The following is an 18,670-nucleotide window of genomic DNA, read 5'->3' as shown; positions in this document are numbered from 1 at the left end:
AAATAAAAAAATAAACTAAAGTAACCTGCCCAGTGCCAGGGAGTGTTTCTGCACCACAGAGAGGGAGAAAATGCATCGACTCTTAAGTCAGCCATAAATTTGAATTATTATTTTATTTTATTGTATTTATTTATTTATTTATTTTTGTAGTAGTAGTGAATTGCCCGAAGGAAGAGTGATATTTTTGATTAATATTCCTGTGGCTGTTTATACTGTCTTTAATTAGTTTATTGTGATTTACACTATTTTGACTGTAGCCTACAGTACTTTTGTCTCTTATGATACAACTAAAGTATTCCCATATGACTTTTTTACTGTATTATTATAGAATTAATTTAAAGCTTACTGCAGTTTATAGCTATTATAATAGCTATATACTATTATAGTTATTTTTCTGTTGAGGGTGGAAGCCTACTTTCTGTCATATCCACCAAACTATAACAGTAAAAGTAGTGAGGTGTATAGGAAGTAATATGATTTTTTTTTTTTCAGTTTCATGCCAATCTGTGTTTAGACCATTAAAAATCCATGAGCAATCCACAGATAATCCTGTAAATATCTACAGTAGGCTATATCAACACTGTGAAGCCATGCACAGTAAGTATAAAAGTATAGGTATAGAGTATAAAATAGAATAAATTGTACTATAATTTCAATAAAGAAAATAGTGGGAAAGTGCATTACTCAGCAATAAAGTAATACAGATATGTTACACTTACATAGTACTGATAAGCATGTCTAAAATAGGATTTCAGTGCGGTAGCTACCACCAATGCCCAAACACTAACCACCAGACACCACTGCTGAATTTTGGGTGGTGACCCAGTTTGAGGACTTTCTGCTGAGCCACTCACCTGTGTGTTACGAGAACCTAAATTTCTCTTTCTCAATCTCAGTTGCATTTTCACAGTGTTCACAGTCTTAATTCTAATTACGCTCTTTTTGCATCTTCTAAGGGATGACTTTATACAAAGAGAAAGAAAGCTCAGCTTTATTTTACTCCCTTCAAAAGCAGGGGTAATTCAATCAGAAGCATTTTGTCTGGTGTGAAAAAAAAGCTTGAAAGCCTTTCTGAGAGGGCACTTGATTCATGTGCATGCCTTTACCCCCTTTCACTTCCAGAGGAGAGACATCACAACACTGGTGAGAAGAAACTGTGATGTGGTAAAAGTGTGCCCTCTACTGGTTGTTGTTGCAACCGCAGTTGTGTTGACAGCAGCAGTTGTGTTGACAGAGGGAACTGTGGTGTGCACAGTGAGTCTAGCTTGCCCCACGCATGTCCCCACATTTCCTGCCCCATCTACGGCAACCACCTCTACGGTCTGCGAACAGCAGGAGGCGCTGTAAGAAATGACCGTAATGTTCTCTCCCCCTGCTCCAGTCATCATGCTGGTGTTGAGGGTGCCGTTCCCTTGGCGCACAGTGACACTTTGAATGCCGGTGCCATTGATGCCATCAGTGAGGTTTGCGGAGAATTCCCACTGGGAGGAACCGCAGAGTGATGAAGAGGAGGGACAGATATCTGATACACTGGCTGCCTGACACACTGGGCGGGTGAAATCTGTGACCTGGGGAGTCAGGGTGAGAGGAGGGAAAATACGACAGGGACGGGAAGTTATAACAGTACCACTGGCATGAGATGGAGGCTGCCTACTATCTGTGACATTCATTTACAGTAATACCAAGATATCACTATTGATTTGACAATGATATATTAATGTTTAAAATGCTACACATAGCACCTTCAGCGTTTGAGAAAAGCACCTGATTGAACTGTTATCACACCATTCAATGAATGCTATCAGTCATAATGACCCCAAGAGGTGTGGCTAGGAGGGCCCTACTGCACGTTCTGGTGCGTCAGAAGGCTGTTGTCATGTATTGTTATCAATCAAATGTTATTCATCAAACGTTAGCTTTCATTTGCTTTCGTCAGCTTAGCTTTCTTTGCCACTTGGTTAAGGTTTGGAAAAGGTCCTTGCAAATGTAAGGAAAAGGTTTGTCGTGATGGTTAAGGTTAGGAAAAGGTGATGGCTAAGGTTAGTAAACTTAATGCAACGCTTGTGAATGTTTCTTAGCTAAAACCAAACATGGCTCTGGCTTCAGTCGAGACTCAATCCCTGGTCTCTGGATGTCTTGCGTCAGTCAGGATCTGACTCATCTCTAGAGTGAAGGGCCATGTGATTTACCCATCCACTTCCTTTCTTGCCATGACCTCACTGGTCTTTGCACTACGTCAAGGCACATCTGGCTCCAGGGTCCCTCACATTTGAGTGGTTAAGGTGGACTGGCCATAGGAACAGATGATAACAGCCTTCTGAGCCACGAGAAGGTGCAGAGAACTGCAAACCCATGCCTGTGGGAGCAATTATGACTGATAACGTCCATTCAGTGGTGTGATAACATTTCTCTGCTCCACCCCGGATCAAACCACTTTTGCTTTTACCTTGGCAACCACCGAGAGCCTGAGCACGGCATAGTTGGTGTCACTGGTAGCCGCATTTTCTGCTTCAATAGTCAGGGTCACGTCCGTTCCTGAGGCGGCACTCGCCGGTACCGTTAAGGTTACGGTACCGTTGGCTTTGCCTCCACTGCCTGCTGCTATGGAGACGGTAGTGGGGGAGGTTGAGGTGTAGCTGCGGTCGTTGGTGGCCCGCACTGTGAATGTACCGCTGGCAGAGTCGTTGACAACTCCGTTGGTGGTTATAGATACAGTGAAAGGGACGGAGATGGTGGTGCCTGGTTCTGTGGTGGTGGTGTTGGCTTGGGCCTGGAGAAGAAAGAGTGAACGGAGGGAGAAGGGGAAGTAAAAGAGGAAGAGACAAAGGAAGGCATTTTTTGACTATTGGAGATAATGGTATAATGATGACGTGTGTTGAGTTGAGCCTGGCAAGGATGAAGGGAGCGAGGTAGGAGCTAGGTAAGAGAAAAGACACCAGGATGAACTTGTGTCTTCCCATTTTGTTAATGTTCAGCTTCGATATGGGCAGGGATGGGAAACAGTGGTGCAACCATGCCAGAGGAGTCCCAGGTGACAAGTGAGGGTCTGTTTAAGCCCTTCTACTGGGCCAACATCTGGTCAAGACATTAGGCCAGTGTAATTTTGTAACATGCTTGCTCAAAATAGTTATGTTCCCGTACATTAGACCAATATTGGACCACTGTTGGCTTTGGCATTGGCATTTGGCATTGGTTGCTGTTTTGATTAATTTTTGCTGCTATGTTTGGTCAGTGTTGTCTTCAAATTTCCAGTAAAACCGGGGTTCATCAAACATCATCTCACTATAGAGGATACTGTTGGCTGAAACCTTTGATGAGGAAAGGAGGAAGGCACTATGGCTCTGTATAGTAAATCAGGCATTGGTAACTGAACTTGGGTGCTGTTTGGCAACTCTAAGGTTGGTGCTGTTACCCAGATAGCAAAAGTTGTTAAATCAACATTGATTTATGGTCAGAAATGTTGATTTTTGGTTGACTTTTGGTTAGAGTGTTGAATCAACATTGTATTGTGGTTGAATTTAATGATTGAATGGCCAACATTGAATTTATGTTGAGTCTATATTATAAATAGTCTTGGTGGTGGTGGTGGTGGTGGGGGCGGGGGGTGATATGGAAGGCTCTGGGTGAGGCGTGGCTCAGGCGGTAGAGCGGTTATCTAGTAACCGGAGGGATCCTGGTTCAATCCCCGGTTCCTCCAGAGAGTGAACATTGATACTGAACCCCTCACCGCTCGTTACGGACAGCTAGGCACCTTGCATGGCAGTTTCTGCCATCAGTGTGTGAATGTTATGCAAACATTGTAAAGCGCTTTGAGCAGTCAGTAGACTAGAAATGCAGTCCATTTACATTTTGATCAGCTAAAATGTACATGTAGATAACCTATCAGATGATGGTTGAATCCATATTGATTCAGTAACATTGTTTCAAGGTATAATCAACTAAAATTTTAATGATGGTTGAAGCAACATTGATTCAGTGTCAGTTGTGGTTGAAAATCCAACATTTATTCAACGTCAAACCTAGGGGACACTTTCTGTATAATTTCAATGTCGGGTTTCAGCATGGATTCAATGTTTCTGCCTGACCACATTTCAACATTGTTTCAATCACATTTTGCTATCTGGGTAGTTTGTTAGTTAAAGAGAGATTAGGGGCAAGAATGAATCTGAAGCGTTTATAAATTAGATCTGCTATAGCAAAATGGTATTCATTTTTACTGATTTATTTATTTTCAGTTTTCCGGAAGTTTTTAAGTCTGTTTGTGATTATTTGTGGTTCAAGCAAAGTGCCGGATTGTGTCCTTGAGGTGATGTGATGGTGCTGATAGTGTTGATGGTGTGATGGCAAATGTGCTCACGGTGACAGAGATGCTGGAGGTCCTGATCTGGGTGGAGCCCTGCCTCTGGAAGCTGCTGGATGTGGTTGTTGACCTGGAGGTGGTGCTGTCCTCTCCCCTCAGGCGTAACACAAAGGCCCCCTCCGGGACACCATTGACTGTAACTAGGTAGTTACCACTTCCCACTGACTATGGGCAAATAAATAGAAAGACAGATTATGCATTTTGTTTTGAGGTTTTGTGTCGTTATGGCTCAAAAGTTAGACGATAACATGAGTTAATCAAAGTTTTCACTGCCACTAGCTCCTTTTCTCCATACTGTGTGCACTGTGCTTGATTCATGAGTGAATAATATTTAAACTTTGGTATTAATGTGGCCAAAGGTGCCTCTTATCACATCTGGAGAGAGTTTGAGCGATTAATTCTTCAGCGCATGTTGAGTCGGTTCACGGTATTTATGGATTACTTTGTTGCGGCTTCACCTTGTCCTTCAGTCCGATTCTACTGGGACATTTTTTCGTAAAAACCCTGCCCACTTAAATGACAAAAATCATTTTAACTTGTTTCCATGCTTTGTCTAAAAAACAAATGAGCAAGTTAAAGTGACTTGACGTACCTGCAATGATCCATTGACTTCCCGGGACCCCGAGCCTTCCACCAGAGCAACGTCTGTGACCTTCATTGTGTCACCTCCTGTCACTGACACCAACAGGCTGGCATTACCACCTGAAGGTCGGGGGCGATGGAGAACAAGGATTTAGATAAGTGTCACTGTGAGAGGTCACCAAATAGGCCATCAAAATAGACAAAGGAGGACAGCAGGAGTGTATTCAATGGACTCAAGAAGAAAGAATAACTTGACGTTGGCTGGTTGAACTTTATTTAGCAGGGAATGAATATTAATGATGAGGAAAATGACAAAATAAGCTTATGACAATGAATAGATTATGACAATGAAGATTATGACCTGTGAGAACACGCCCCTCTTTCAGGCTGAAGTCCCCGTGTGCTCCCTCATGTGCCTCCACAAGGTTATAGATAAAATTCACTGAACTTTGACCTAGTGCAAACAAACAAAGCAGATACATAGGATAATTTTTTTCAGCATTCAAATGAGACCTCAGAAACAATCTCACAGCAAAATCCATTGATTTAACACCCCTGATTCACATTTTAACTCTATAATCCTACTGACCTGTGACCTTGAGAGAGTAGGGGTCATTGGAGTTGATGCTAATTTCCCACGACCCCGTCTGATTGTCAGTGTTGAATGTGAAACGACGTAGATTTCCCACTGTGGTGAAGGATCCCAGAGGACCACTGGACTCACTGGAGCTCTGGGAAACTCCTGGAGGTGAGAAAAAGAAGTTAAAAATCACTCTGTGTGGCGTTTTGACACTTATAAAGTACCAAATTAATTTTGAGAGATTAGTAACGTGACGATAACTGAAGAGAACTGACAACATGCTGTGTTTGCTGCATTTTACATTATGTGCCACCATTGCTTTTCAGCACAAAACAGGGCACTGTTTTCACAGCACCAACAGAATTCAGGTTTTAAGAGTTTCTCTGAATGGCAGATGGTCTAAGGAGTGAAAAGCTGATGGAAAAAATACTTCTAACATGTGTGGGAGGTGGGGGAACGTCAGCACCCCCTCTCATGTGACAGCAACAAACAGCGGGTTATGGGAATTATGGTCTCAATTTTGAGAAACACACTAAAAATACCACTGGTGTGACTATGAATCATCTTGACCATGAGTTCATCTGTTTATGGTAACTATATTAAAGCATCACAACTAAGCTGACAATAGTGTTCATGTTTATAAATGCTACACATAGGGCTCTATTTTCCAGCTGCCATTAACCATGGTGACCTGGTTGAAACCATCTCCACACGTGCAAATTCATTTTAAAAAGGGACATACTGGCAACATATTTGTGTAGTGTGTATTCATATTTGAGAGCTGTATAGTTATGGGGGTCTGTTCTGCATGGACTGGGCATGCAGAGAAGATGAGACGACTGGAGCCCCGTCTGAGTTTTAGAAAATGCCACTGTGTCATGTAACGGGGAGTGCACTGTTTTTGAAGGGGCTGAGAGAAGCTGATGTGATTGGCCTTTGCTGATGTCTACCCAAACTCCACCTGTTAATAATGTATTTCTCCTATTCGTGGTGTTAGCCCCCTCTCTGGATACCACCAGGATAGAGATTATCACCACGATAACACTGGAAAATTGCAAAAAATAAGTTAAGGCCTAACACTTTTCCATGAAAACAGAGCCCTCACTTTCTTTAAAATATCACATATACTCACTCTCTCTCTCTCTTTCTCTCTCTCTCGCACACACACACACACACACACACACACACACACACACACACACACACACACACAAATGGCTGTACCTGTGGAACTGGTTAGACTGAAAGTGAGTGATGAGACTCCTGTGATATACGCAGTGAGGTTCTTTATTGATCCGTCAACTAAAAAGGTAAAGTTTTCAGGCTTCCCTGGACTCCTTACTGCCTGAAAAACTGTGACCTGAAAGAGGGAGGCAAAGAGACTGTGATGGAAGCGGCAGAGATGCATGTGGAGCACAACTTTGTACTAAATTACAGTGATATACACAATTTGCAAATGAGCTGTCCCAGCTTCAGTTTGATATTGATTTAGTTTTTTTATTAATTTGCCTGGTACAGCAGGCGACTTACCACACCGCTAGTTGAAGCATCCTCTATAACTGTGGTAGCCAGGGAGAGGTCTGTCTTGGTGACCTCGATGGACTGACCTCCAGAGGCCTGGGAGAGGTCACGGTACAGCTGGGCGTCTGCCTCGCTCAGGCTCCGTGACCTCCCGCCCTGCAGCCCTCGACGGCGCCGCCGGCTGGACACGGTGCCTGTCAACATGAAGGTTACCTAAAAGAGGGAGCAGAGCGCAAGAAGCTGAGGATGTGTAAGACTCAACTCAGAGAGACTTATCCTGTGTCTGCAGCATAAAACCAACTGTAGAGTGGCTTACGAGTGACAGCATTTTTGGATTAGAGTTGCATGGAAGGCAGCTTACAATGCAATTTGATAAATAACGACACCAAATTGTCAGAAAAATCAGAAACGAATTTACAGACTGTGACATAAAATGAAACTAGCCCACATATTCTTGCTTGACATTAGGAAGACATTATTTTGGTACTTTGAAGTGGTTTGTATGTTTTTTTTTTATTTTTATTGCTTATGTAAGAGTTTATAAATACCAACTTCTTATATCATAATTCATTTTAGCATTTTCTGACCAATACATTCTACTGAACATATGTGTAAACCATTGCTTGTTTTATATTTATTCTATACTTTCATATTTTTTAATGTGTACCAAACCAAAGGGCTACCTTGACATGTGATGAGAGGACAGTGAAAACACGACTCACCACAGACTTGGTGCTCTCTATGAGGGCAATGATGGTGGTTTTCAGATGAGCGTCTTTGGCTGGAGCGTCCGTGAAGACAAAGATCTCAGAAGAGGGTGGAGCCGCCGTCAGGGCAAGCTGAAACATTTGAATTATTTTAGTGCACATGTGACATGAGTTGTGCTCCCTGAATCACTGGTTTCTGGTTGAATTTGGTTATTGGTTGGTGGGCAACACCATTTGTTACTTTGAATAAAAAAACTCTTCTCCAAGGTTGACTGACATTATAAAAAGTGAATGGGTCAAATCGTCTATTAATATGTCATCTGACTGCAAAATGAAACTATTTCAACACACACACACACACACACACACACACACACCTACCTGTAGTCCAGACAAGCACAGTTCTGGGATGTCCCCTCCCCCGTTTGCATCCAGCTTGTTGATACTGGCTTTGAAGAGGTCAGCGTCAGTTGTCATGAGCAGAGGTCCAAAACCTGAGCAGAAACCATTACACAGACACTCAGTGGGCAAAATATTAAGATCTTCTTGATACTGAGCTGTACTTCCTTTTGTACCATCAACGTCTCAATAGTCAACTAATTATCTCAGGGTTTTTATTTTTTTTGCCCTCTCCTTTACTTCCATTTCTCCTTGACGGCTGAAGAGGATTTCATGAGTAATATCAACAGGGGATCACTGCTCTCCGCTGGATGTGGCTCCTCTGTCTCATGAACACAAATCAATAAAGAAAAAGGCCATCGCACTCACAAAGACGTTAGAGAGGCACATCAGATCCAAGAAAAAAAGCCATTTATTCAAAGCACTAAAAAAAAAAAAAATGCAACCCTGGAGGAAAGAATGAAGGAAAGACGCACAGTTTGGCTCTGATACTCTCAACAGAGTCAGGCAGAAAAGTGAGCATCACAAAAGAAAAATCCATTTATTTCATTTATTTATTTAATTAAGTCTTAAGTACGGTAAGGCAGACTAAAGATTTTTTCTCTTACCTGAATAAATGCCATGGTATGGTATATATATGTTGTTTTTTTTTTCCCTTTGTTGCTGCCACTTTTCAAGCCTTTTACTACAGAAAAGAAACCTCCAAGATTTTGTTGCTATAAATCTTGTTTATTTGTCCTGAGTACAACTCCTCGCAAGGCATACTTTATCATATTTAAGAATTTCTCATGACATATTCACGTTGGATTTGCTCAGTTGAAGTCATCCACCTCCTAGACCTACCAAATTCGTAATCACAAAGGGAATAACTAGCTGTATACTTTTACATTGCCAGAAACAAACAGTAAAACGGTGCTTTAAATGGTTATTCTGAGCTGTTTAAAGCTGCTTTGGTGGCACACACACAAGCACAGATTTGACATTTATGAGGCAGAAGACCAAGACTAGAGGTTGCAACAGCCTGCATTTATCCTCAAAAAATACATTCAAGACCCAAAAATTAATAATTTGAGCAACTATACTACAAGCTCAAAGGCTTCTATTTGATCCATTGAAATATTTACTTGAGCATTTGTAAATTATTCGAATTCACGCTTAAGACACAGGGGTGTGATTGTCCTTTGACTGTAAGCTCCAAAATGCAGGTTGTCGGCTGTTTTGCAACAACAATACCTTCCCAGATCCTGGTTCCTTAGCCCTATAAAGCCTGAACTATGAAAGAATTGGCAGAAAATTCCAATTTTTTGAAATTGAACCCTTTATTTAGTCCCATAACAATATATATATATATATATATATATATATATATATATATATATATATATATATATATTCAAAAAATATGTTATTACACGACCTTTCTGGTGTATGATATATGATATGTACTTGAAGTGCCAATGGTATGGTCCAGGGTGAACAGGGGAAATGTTCAAAGGTATACAACAGTATTTTGGTCAAGTATTGATTAAACTGAAAACGAAAAACGGAATTGAAAATGTGTATCATATATGATACAAATGGCTTTATAGGGTTAACATGTACAAATCCTACTCATATTTAATACTCTTCACTCAAGTGCAGATATTACTACTGTGTGAAATACCCACCTGGATCATTGAAAGGGACCAGTATGTAGGCCGAGGGCTCCTGCTGGGTTCCCCTCTTACTGTCAATGATGGAGAACGAGACTCTCTTGGCCTCAGCTATGTCGTCGCTCATACTGCCTGTGGTGTCGATGACAAAGCACAACACAGACGACTGGGAGAGACCCATCAAGCTGGGGGAAAAGAGAGAAAGAGAGACGCAACAAATAATTATTATTCAGTGCTCCCATGCTAATTTGGGGCTGCTTGGAGCCTCAGGTTCCACATCCACACTGCTCATGATCAGCAAATCACCTTTTAACCCTGCACATCAGCATCGATACGTGGTACGAAAAATGCCAAATCATCACAAAAATGATTTAGCAGAAAGTGCAGCATGATGGTGCATAACCTCCAGCATCGTGAATACATTGACCAATTATTTGCCTGCTTGCAAGTGTTACATAATAAAGGCTCGGCGGTGTTTACATTAATACAAGCCTACCACTGGCTTATCATATCATATCATGGACTGTGCACACACAAGCAGAAATAGCCCATTATCATTTCAGGTCAGCAGGCATAGCAGGAATTTAACACTGCTATAACACAACTTAGAAATGGCTACACAGCAATGTGAATTTTAATGGGATAGCAATAATAAAGCACAAAAATAACAAAACAATTTGAATTCATGCCATTCACTGTACATCACATAATTGAAGTGAATTTTAATTTTTAGAGTGGTTGGTTTTGAAACCCTCCTCAGGAACATTTGGCTCAATTCACATGGGGATGCCAAATGGCTCAAGTCAAAGTAAGCGGTACCGCAGGAAGTTCTGGTCTCCAACAGCCACTCTAATGTCCTCCAGCAGATCCATAGTAGCGTTAATAGCCAGGTTTGCTGCTCTGTGGTGGAGCGATCCATGGCTGGCCTCAGTGTCATCCTTGTTGATGCCCCCCACCGGGTCCCGTCGGCTGGTCATGTCAAATGTACCACCGTGACTGCATTTACCTTGAGGGTAGAGAGAAACATGTTCCAGTCCTGTGCATGTGGTATACCTAACTGATGATAAATCATTTATTTAGATGTGATATCAGCTTTTTGGAGAATATAGTAATGTTAATTTTTTTGGCCTTAAACATAGTATACAGCATATTATGAAAATGTAAACTCAGTAGCCACTTTATTTGGTCCACCTGCACAATCTAATACAATCCAATACAACTGTTCCACCATTAAGTTTACTTTTCTGCTGCCTATAATGCTCAAGTTTTCTTTTTGTCACAGTAACAGAGGTGTTCATTCAGTTCTATGTTTGGCATTGAGCTCCTAGTTAGTGGTGCTGCTGTCTGGACTGCATTTTACTGATAGGTGTTTCTGATATTCTGTCCTCCTCATTGTATATGAATAGAGAGGACAAAAAATTAGAAACACCTCTCAATATAATGCAGCCCAGTACAAGACCCTGCAAACTGCAGCCTCACTAATAAACGCGAATTAAATTTACACATTCTCCACAATGTCAAGAAAAACTGAACATTGTAAACTTTCTTAAAAGGTAGATTTATGGAAGAGGTGCTGCACTGAACTGCATTAGATTGTACAGGTGGGCCTAATAAAGTGGCCACTGAGCGCATATATGAAAACTCTGCTTATATACAATCCTTTTATCCTAAATTCTAAGATTTGTGTGGCCCTATAATCATTAAAATTTAGCGACATACACTCTCATGCTAAATGAAACATGAAATTCCTCTTTAGGCCTATGTGACATGTGAGTTTCTAAACACAACGTAGCACAACACAACTGTAGGAGAGCCTCCAAGTCACCTTCAGGCTTTGCGGAGGAGAAGATGTTGAAGTAGCCTGAGGTGAGGAGCCCCTGCTGCAGCAGCTCTGGCAGAAGGTTGTCGCTGCAGTCCTCGCCCGTGCAGTTCCTACAGGTTGGAGTAGTTAGGCCTAGTGCACGGTGAGAGCATAACAGATTAGATTACACATTAACACATTTGACAGGGGAATACAGAATTCCTCAGGGACAGGTAAAACAACAGCTGTTCATGTTTTCTCACTTCAAGCATATGGGTTTTATTTTTGCTCTGAAGAACCAAAACGACAAAAATAAACCAAAACAAGTTCAGCAAATGGTGTGAGAAGGAACCCGTCTGTGTTTGCACATATTTGCACATTGGTGTGATTTGTCACTCAAAACCACACATATCAACTACTGGCTTCACTGCCGTTCATTTCTGCTTCATGCTCGTTTTCCATCCTTTCGCTCTCCTGTCTAGCTCCTTTCTGAAATACACTGAGTGACACAGAGGACAATAACAAGGGTTACAGCCAGACCACGCTGGCCTACCTGCCAGATTCTGCAGAGGTACGTCAGGTTTGATCAGAGCACTGTAGGGGGCGCTGTTCCCCAGCTCCACCCAATTACTGTGACTGTAGAAGTCCTACAAACATAGAGAAACAATGTAATGAATATCTTAATCAGCTTCTTCCCCCCAAAACAACAGTACCACCTGTGTTGTTGTGTGTATATCCCTCAATATAAGAACACTGTCCAATCAGTTGCAGAAACAGCATTATCACTTTACACCTGTATACATGTAGTATACAGTGTGTCTATCCATCCATCTCACCTGAAGGGTATGACAGATTCGTCCCAGGGTCCACCTCCCTGCGACAAAGTTCTCCTGCTTCACACTGGCCTTTACAGCAGATATTCCTAAAGAGAATAACGGAAGAGTTAAATTACGACAAACCGACCTTAACGCTGCTCTCGGCAAGATGTTTTATGTAAATTAGACCCGTCTTGTCAGCCTAAATAAGGAGGCAGGGTTGTGACAGAGGAGAGTCTCACAGGCACTCTCCTTCATTCTGCTAGTCTGGTACCAACACAGGCAGAAAATCCTCCTCTGAACACAGAAAATGATGCACTGAAACATAACTGTGAAATGCAAAACTGTCTCCAAAACAGGAGGAAGTCAATCAGGAGTCCAAGCATTTTAGCTTTCTTCCTCTTTTATTTCTTTCCTCTGCCCCCTTCTGCACCTTAGAGGCTGTGGAGCCCTGGGTGAAGTGGCAATTTTGTTGGATGTGAGTGCATTTTTTCTGTCCTGCGCTCATTTTGTAGTTTTGTGGCAAACCATGACAGTAATTGTGCCAAAATGTGCAGAGAGAGCACTAGAAGTGTCAATAGAACAAACGTGGCTCAGTGCAGTTTTGTTGTTTTGCTCCTCTGCTTCCTCAGACCACCTCGCAGTGCAGATGCAGGCTGATTGGTTTATTTTTGTGGCTTTAGTTGGTGAGGAGACGCTCACATCGACCCTGCAGTATCATATACAACCCTTTTATCTATGTAGTGCTTGCCTTTTACTTTGATTTAAATTCAACCAGTAGATATATTTACAAACCAATGTGCTTTTTTTTAGTTCCACAGCCTGTGTGGCTGTTCTACAAAACAGCCTCTACTTCTCATATTCATAATTTGAATTTGATGGCAAAGACATACAAAAAAGGAAATGAGGTATAATTCCCTTGAACACTTGAGCTACCAAATTTGACATACATGCTTGGCTTCCAGCTGCAGCAGTCAAAAAAGCTTTTCACACAGCATATTTAAACTCCCTGCATCACCTTTTTATCCACTGAATTTTGATACTTGTCAAATGGAAAGGACAGCAAAGGCACACCAACAGGAAAGAGTGCATGATTCCTCAATGCCTAAATGTTTCAACAGCCAGTCTTCATATTTAAATGTTTTGCAAAGGGCTTGGAGGTGCACCAGACCACATTTTGTTGCATTCTGCAGCTTTATCATATGGCCAAAAATAGCAATTTTTCAAACAGTAATATGTCAGACATCACTTCACCTTCAGCTGTGGGACCAAATTCTTCTACCTTTGAAATCAAGTTTTTCAGAGATGATGAATCAAGCTTATATTCTCATCTCACATCAGATCAACCACCCGTGGGCTTGGACCCTGCTAGCAATAGTTGCATTGGTTTATTTAAACGGTGAAATTCCCCTTCACCTATCAACTGATCTGTCTCCTCCTCAGTTGTAGGAATCCCCCCTTACACATCTTGATACAGAAGCAGTTTACCAACATGTAACCCTTCTAGGATGGAATTTCTCTTCATTTGTAACACAAAATAAAAATGTACAGTGTAGCAAACACTTGTTTTTTTCAAACAAGTTGGTAAAAATACAATTAGTTGTGCCTCATAATTTTAATTTCCTAAAAAAATTCTTCTTGGTTGCAAAAAAAAAATTCTGCACCAATTTTCTGCGGATGTATCATTTTTGGGGAAATAAAAGTAATGCCTGAAAATCATCATTCCATTTTTTTTCTAAAGTATAGGATCCAATCTGAAACTAGTTTTGGAGCTGTGTTTATTTTTTTTCTTTGTGTGTGTGTGTGTGTGTGTGTGTCAGGGACGTCTCAGTTTGGACCTGCTAAGATGACGTCACGTCCTCCCTCGAAGGTCTCGTCATCGAAATGGTGCTCCTCACTCAGCGCAAACACCACATCCACCTTTGCGTTGCTGAAGTACATGTTGGCGAGGGACGTGTGGAAGATGACGGTGGAGATGATGGAGCTGGTGCCGGTGGAGGAACAGGCCCGTTGTACTTTGCTGACTGACAGGCTGTCATCAATCTGGAGCGAGAAGGAGAGAGAAATAGAAAGGAAATGAAGCCAAAAATTAAATCAATATCTTGTCTTTCTACCAAACACACCTCAGCCTCCTAGTGGCAATGGCAAGAAGGATGGGAATTTTTGGTGTGGCCCAATGCGTCATCACTAATTGTTGAAGTTCAGCACAGGCAGTGAACACAGCAGTGAATCAGCTGAGGCTGGCAGCTGAAGTCTGCAGGTTTATTTGAAATTTGTAAGTAGAAATGTTTTTGGATATGGGTGCTTTGGCATGTTTAACACATTAACGTGACTGAATTGTAGTAATGAGATGTCATCGCATTATTCTGCTTCTTCCAATATGATGTGAACTTGGCATTATACCTCGTTCAACAACTGGAACCAACTGGAATTTCCTTCTTGCCACATTAGAGTGACTGCTGTGAAATCTTTATGTATCGGAATGCAGGAATTTGTAAAATCAAATGATTCGTCAGAGTCATGAATGTGCCCTCTATTCCTTCAACTGTGTTACAAAGAACAAATTACCATTTCAGTTGTATTGAGTGGTTTTGAAAGTCTGTTGAAAAGCATAAAATATGCCGTTATTAGAGGTCCCAGCACTGAAATTGCTCGCTCCCTCTCATGATTGCTTGGATTATTATTTTGATACAGTTTTTTCTTCTTTTCTTTTCTTTTCTTTTCTTTCCTTCTCTCTTTCTCACTTCTCTGTTAAAAGTATCTGTATCTCCAAAACCGTAACAGCTACAGCCACCACATTCACAACATAGGTCCCAAATGTCGCTCACTACTCAAGCAAAGAAAATGGCATCAATTGGCCAGATGGTGGTGCTATAATAAACAATTTCACATCACACATGAAAAAATCTAATTCAGTGCACCGGACTGGATCTCATGGTGCTGGAATGTGTTTGTCCTACATGTTAAGTTCAATCATCACCAAATTTGCTGTGCATAATCTCTAGCCACTCAAAACAAAAGCTGTCAAAAGATTTTTGATGTCCGTAACCGTGTTTTTGAACGTTATACAAAATGCAAACTCTCAGAAAAAAACAGCCGTAACTCATTAGCCGTTTGTCGAAGCAATACGTACCTAAAGGCACGTTTTCTCAGGTGTGCATGCGTACCAAATGCACCTCACGTTCCAACTCTAGGTGGCGCTATAGCATAGCATAGCATTAGGTTTACATCTCAGAATCTGCTGCAAGGATTTGAATGAATCTTTTCTCATATGTACTAGGGTCATGTCCAGTTCACTGCATACAATTTGGAGATGATGAAGCAACAAGGGACATAATTTTAAAAACATTAGCACCCATTGTATTAAAATTGCAATCCAAATATAAAAAAAAAAATCATGTAATTTCTAGATTGTGCTTTCAAGATTATCTGAAGGTCGTATACATTAGAAACTGTCTATGGACACCCTGAATTGCCACTTGAGGATATATTTTCATTTAATTTCATTTCATGTCAGTTCAAGGGAATTCAAATGCCACCATGCTGCTTGGCAATATCAGTGCGAGGGCCTTTCGCAGATCCTTCCTACTTTGAAAAATCCAAGTTCCTGTTTGTGATGAAGGCAGCACTAACCCACTCACCTTCAGGTCAAAGTCCCGTCCCTCACTTTCAGCGATGGCTCGGCAGACCTCCGCTGTCTTCCTGAGGACCGCCGTCACGGTGATGCCAAGGTGGGTGCTGGAGTTCCCGCTGAATGAGAAGAGAGGCTTGAAGCAGTGGGAGGAACCTGGCAGGCACAGGACCAGTAGCACCAAGAGGGTGGCGGTCTGCAGGGCAGCCATGCTGGAGGATAAGGGGTGGAGATGGAGGAGGACCGGCAGGGTGGTGTTTTAGGGGGGGGATCTACGTCTTAACAGTGAATCGATGGATGTTCTCTTTTAAATCCTCCTGGACTGTCTTAATTCCTCTTCTTGTCTGATTTCAGCCCTTTCCTTCTGTTCCCTTTCCTTGTTCTGTTCTCTGTGTGGGCTTCCTCCGTCTGGATTTCCTCACACCCCAAATCAACCAAGTAGAAGTTCCTACTGAGGTGACCACTTTGTGTGACTCGCTTTTGTAATTTAGCTGTCTGTCTTCCCCACTTTGTGTAACCTTGACTACCACAGCGGTGTGCTTGATGTACGCTGCAGTCAAGCACGGAGAGGATGGGCACGGCTGACCAGGTGCAACAAGGCAACAAGAGGCAAGTGGCAACACCTGTGGAGGAAGCAGAGACAGAGGGAGAGAGAAAAGGCATTAGAAATCAGATTAGCTGTGGGAAAATAGAACAAAGAATAATTGCTGTTAAACACTCACACAGTTCCTACAGTGAACACCTCAATCTTTCAAGAGGTAAAGTTAAAAGTGAGCAAAGATAATGTTTACAATACCTGGATGGCCTGTGGAGGTTATTTAAATGGACGTTGTTTGGAAAGCGTTTTCAAAAATGAGTAAGTCACATGTGAGAGTCACTCCCCAGAAAGTTGAAATCATGAATCCCATGTAAATGAAATCATCTGCGTGCCATGATTCAAAAAAAAAAAAAAAAAAAAAACACAAAAAAACAAGCAGGCAGTTTCACGGGTAAAAAAAAGTAATACCAAAAAAATATTTTAAATAAAATAAAATATAATAAATAAAAAATAAAATACTACTACTACTAAAACAAGAACAGTCACACTATTTCAAGTATTTTTTTTATTCCTACTAATATAAATAGGAATACAGAAAACATTAATGTTCCTAACTGTGCTCTTACCTTTGTGTATTCTGACCTTTTCTTGCCGTCCGAGATAGATCTGATGCTGGCAAAGTGCGACTGTTATTTCTTTTCTCTTTCCTAAGTATTTATAGTATGGAGAGAATGTTGGTGTGAGAGAGTGAGTGAGTGTGTGCGTCCTCATGCTTTCCTCTTATATGTGGCCACAAGCTGTGTGGCAGATTTGGCCCAAACTAAAGCGGTATGGTGGCGAAGATAACAGTTCTTTTGTTCCTGCCCAAGCCGGTAAAGTAGGTAACATATTTTCACCTTTACAATCTGTCAGTAAAACATGCAGACTTATAATAGGGAATGGTTCAGAGATGTCATGCCTCATATCACTGGTATGATGAGTAGAAATCCACAGACTGTATACGTGTGTATGTATGTCTGTGTCACTTTATGAGTGGGAGCATGGGTGTGTATGTCACGTATTCGTGTTTTCACATATTTGACATTTCTTTTGTTTTGTTGAGCAACCCCCCTCCTCCTCCTCGTCCTAGCAATGCCTCCTGGGAGTGTTTCTAATAAGCTGAATCAATGAAGGTGAAGACAATTGCCCAACAAGCAAACCACGGCCCAGGAAGTGAAAACTTAGTCACTTTGGGGACGGAAATGCTTCCAGAGACACGGTACAACACTTTTAGGAATCATTGGCTTTGAAATTCAGTAGGCTAGGTGATGTTATTTCTGGGAACACACACACACACCCATACACACAGACATGCCCAGGGACTTTTCACTCTCTGTAATTCTTGCTAAGATACCATTTTTTAAAAAATTTTATTATTATTTTTTTTTTTTTGCCTTTTTTGGCCCCTGTGAATATTTTAGTGGGAGCTTTTAGATGTGAATCCTTTCTATGAGCTCTAGGTGAAACTCACTCACTCACTCACTCACTCAGTCATTCACAGGATCACCATCGCTATGGCTGTGCTCCATTTGAATGTGCCACTTTGCAGCAGTGAGAGCCAATTCGTTGGGCCAAATTGACCCAAAATTATAAAAAAACATTGGTAAATTTGAAGGCAACAGGGGGGTTAAGAAGATCAGAAAATATTTATGGACAATCAAAATGAAGTGAATAAACTGCCATGGTCTTTCTATTTGGAATTCTGAATTAATTAATTGATTAATTAATTAATTAACTAATTCATTCATTCATTCCCCCCCTAAATATTGCTGTCAGGCAACCTTGAATGAGTGGGACATGGAGGTTGCTTGAGACATAACATCATCAAAACGAGCCACTTGAAAACATGATAACCATCAAGGTCAAATGCATAAGATAAACAAAAACAGTCCAGAGGGCTGTATATGAAGCGAGATGAACAGATTAGCGAGGTGTGTTGGGTCTAAAGCCAGAGTTGGCCGTGTCTTTTCACCCGGCTTCATCACCATGGTAACGTAGCAAACATAACCTGCTCCGTCGCTCCGGAACGGTTATGTTCAGATTTT

The 18,670-nt window shown here is 41.4% G+C and overlaps 1 protein-coding gene across 1 annotated transcript; it reads right to left on the bottom strand.

The window, feature by feature from the left end:
* Nucleotides 1-409: 409 nt before the first annotated feature.
* On the bottom strand, nt 410-17,319 carry LOC115368883 (von Willebrand factor A domain-containing protein 7-like). Its single transcript, XM_030065300.1, has 18 exons — nt 17,213-17,319; nt 16,059-16,671; nt 14,256-14,460; nt 12,439-12,524; nt 12,156-12,249; nt 11,627-11,755; nt 10,621-10,807; nt 9,817-9,986; nt 8,132-8,244; nt 7,766-7,882; nt 7,053-7,256; nt 6,747-6,882; nt 5,532-5,684; nt 5,304-5,396; nt 4,953-5,062; nt 4,358-4,525; nt 2,447-2,770; nt 410-1,568 (listed from the first exon to the last, which is right to left on the bottom strand). Exons 2-18 carry the CDS (start codon nt 16,257-16,259, stop codon nt 1,113-1,115), a joined length of 2,946 nt encoding a protein of 981 aa, XP_029921160.1. The 5' UTR covers nt 16,260-16,671; nt 17,213-17,319; the 3' UTR covers nt 410-1,112.
* Nucleotides 17,320-18,670: the final 1,351 nt, after the last annotated feature.

The sequence above is a fragment of the Myripristis murdjan genome, chromosome 1 (genome assembly GCF_902150065.1).
Source record: "Myripristis murdjan chromosome 1, fMyrMur1.1, whole genome shotgun sequence".
NCBI lineage: Eukaryota > Metazoa > Chordata > Actinopteri > Holocentriformes > Holocentridae > Myripristis > Myripristis murdjan.
The sequence above is the reverse complement of the archived record's forward strand: the minus strand, read 5'-3'. Positions and strand labels throughout refer to the sequence as shown.

Excerpts from the sequence above, each read along its gene's own strand:
- LOC115368883 (XM_030065300.1), bottom strand. The coding sequence starts at position 16,259 with ATGGCTGCCCTGCAGACCGCCACCCTCTTGGTGCTACTGGTCCTGTGC. Across the intron at positions 5,685-6,746 it reads CAGTCTAACCAGTTCCACAG|GAGTTTCCCAGAGCTCCAGT; the intron begins GTACAGCCATTT and ends TCTCACCTCCAG. Across the intron at positions 1,569-2,446 it reads GGCTCTCGGTGGTTGCCAAG|GTCACAGATTTCACCCGCCC; the intron begins GTAAAAGCAAAA and ends CTGACTCCCCAG.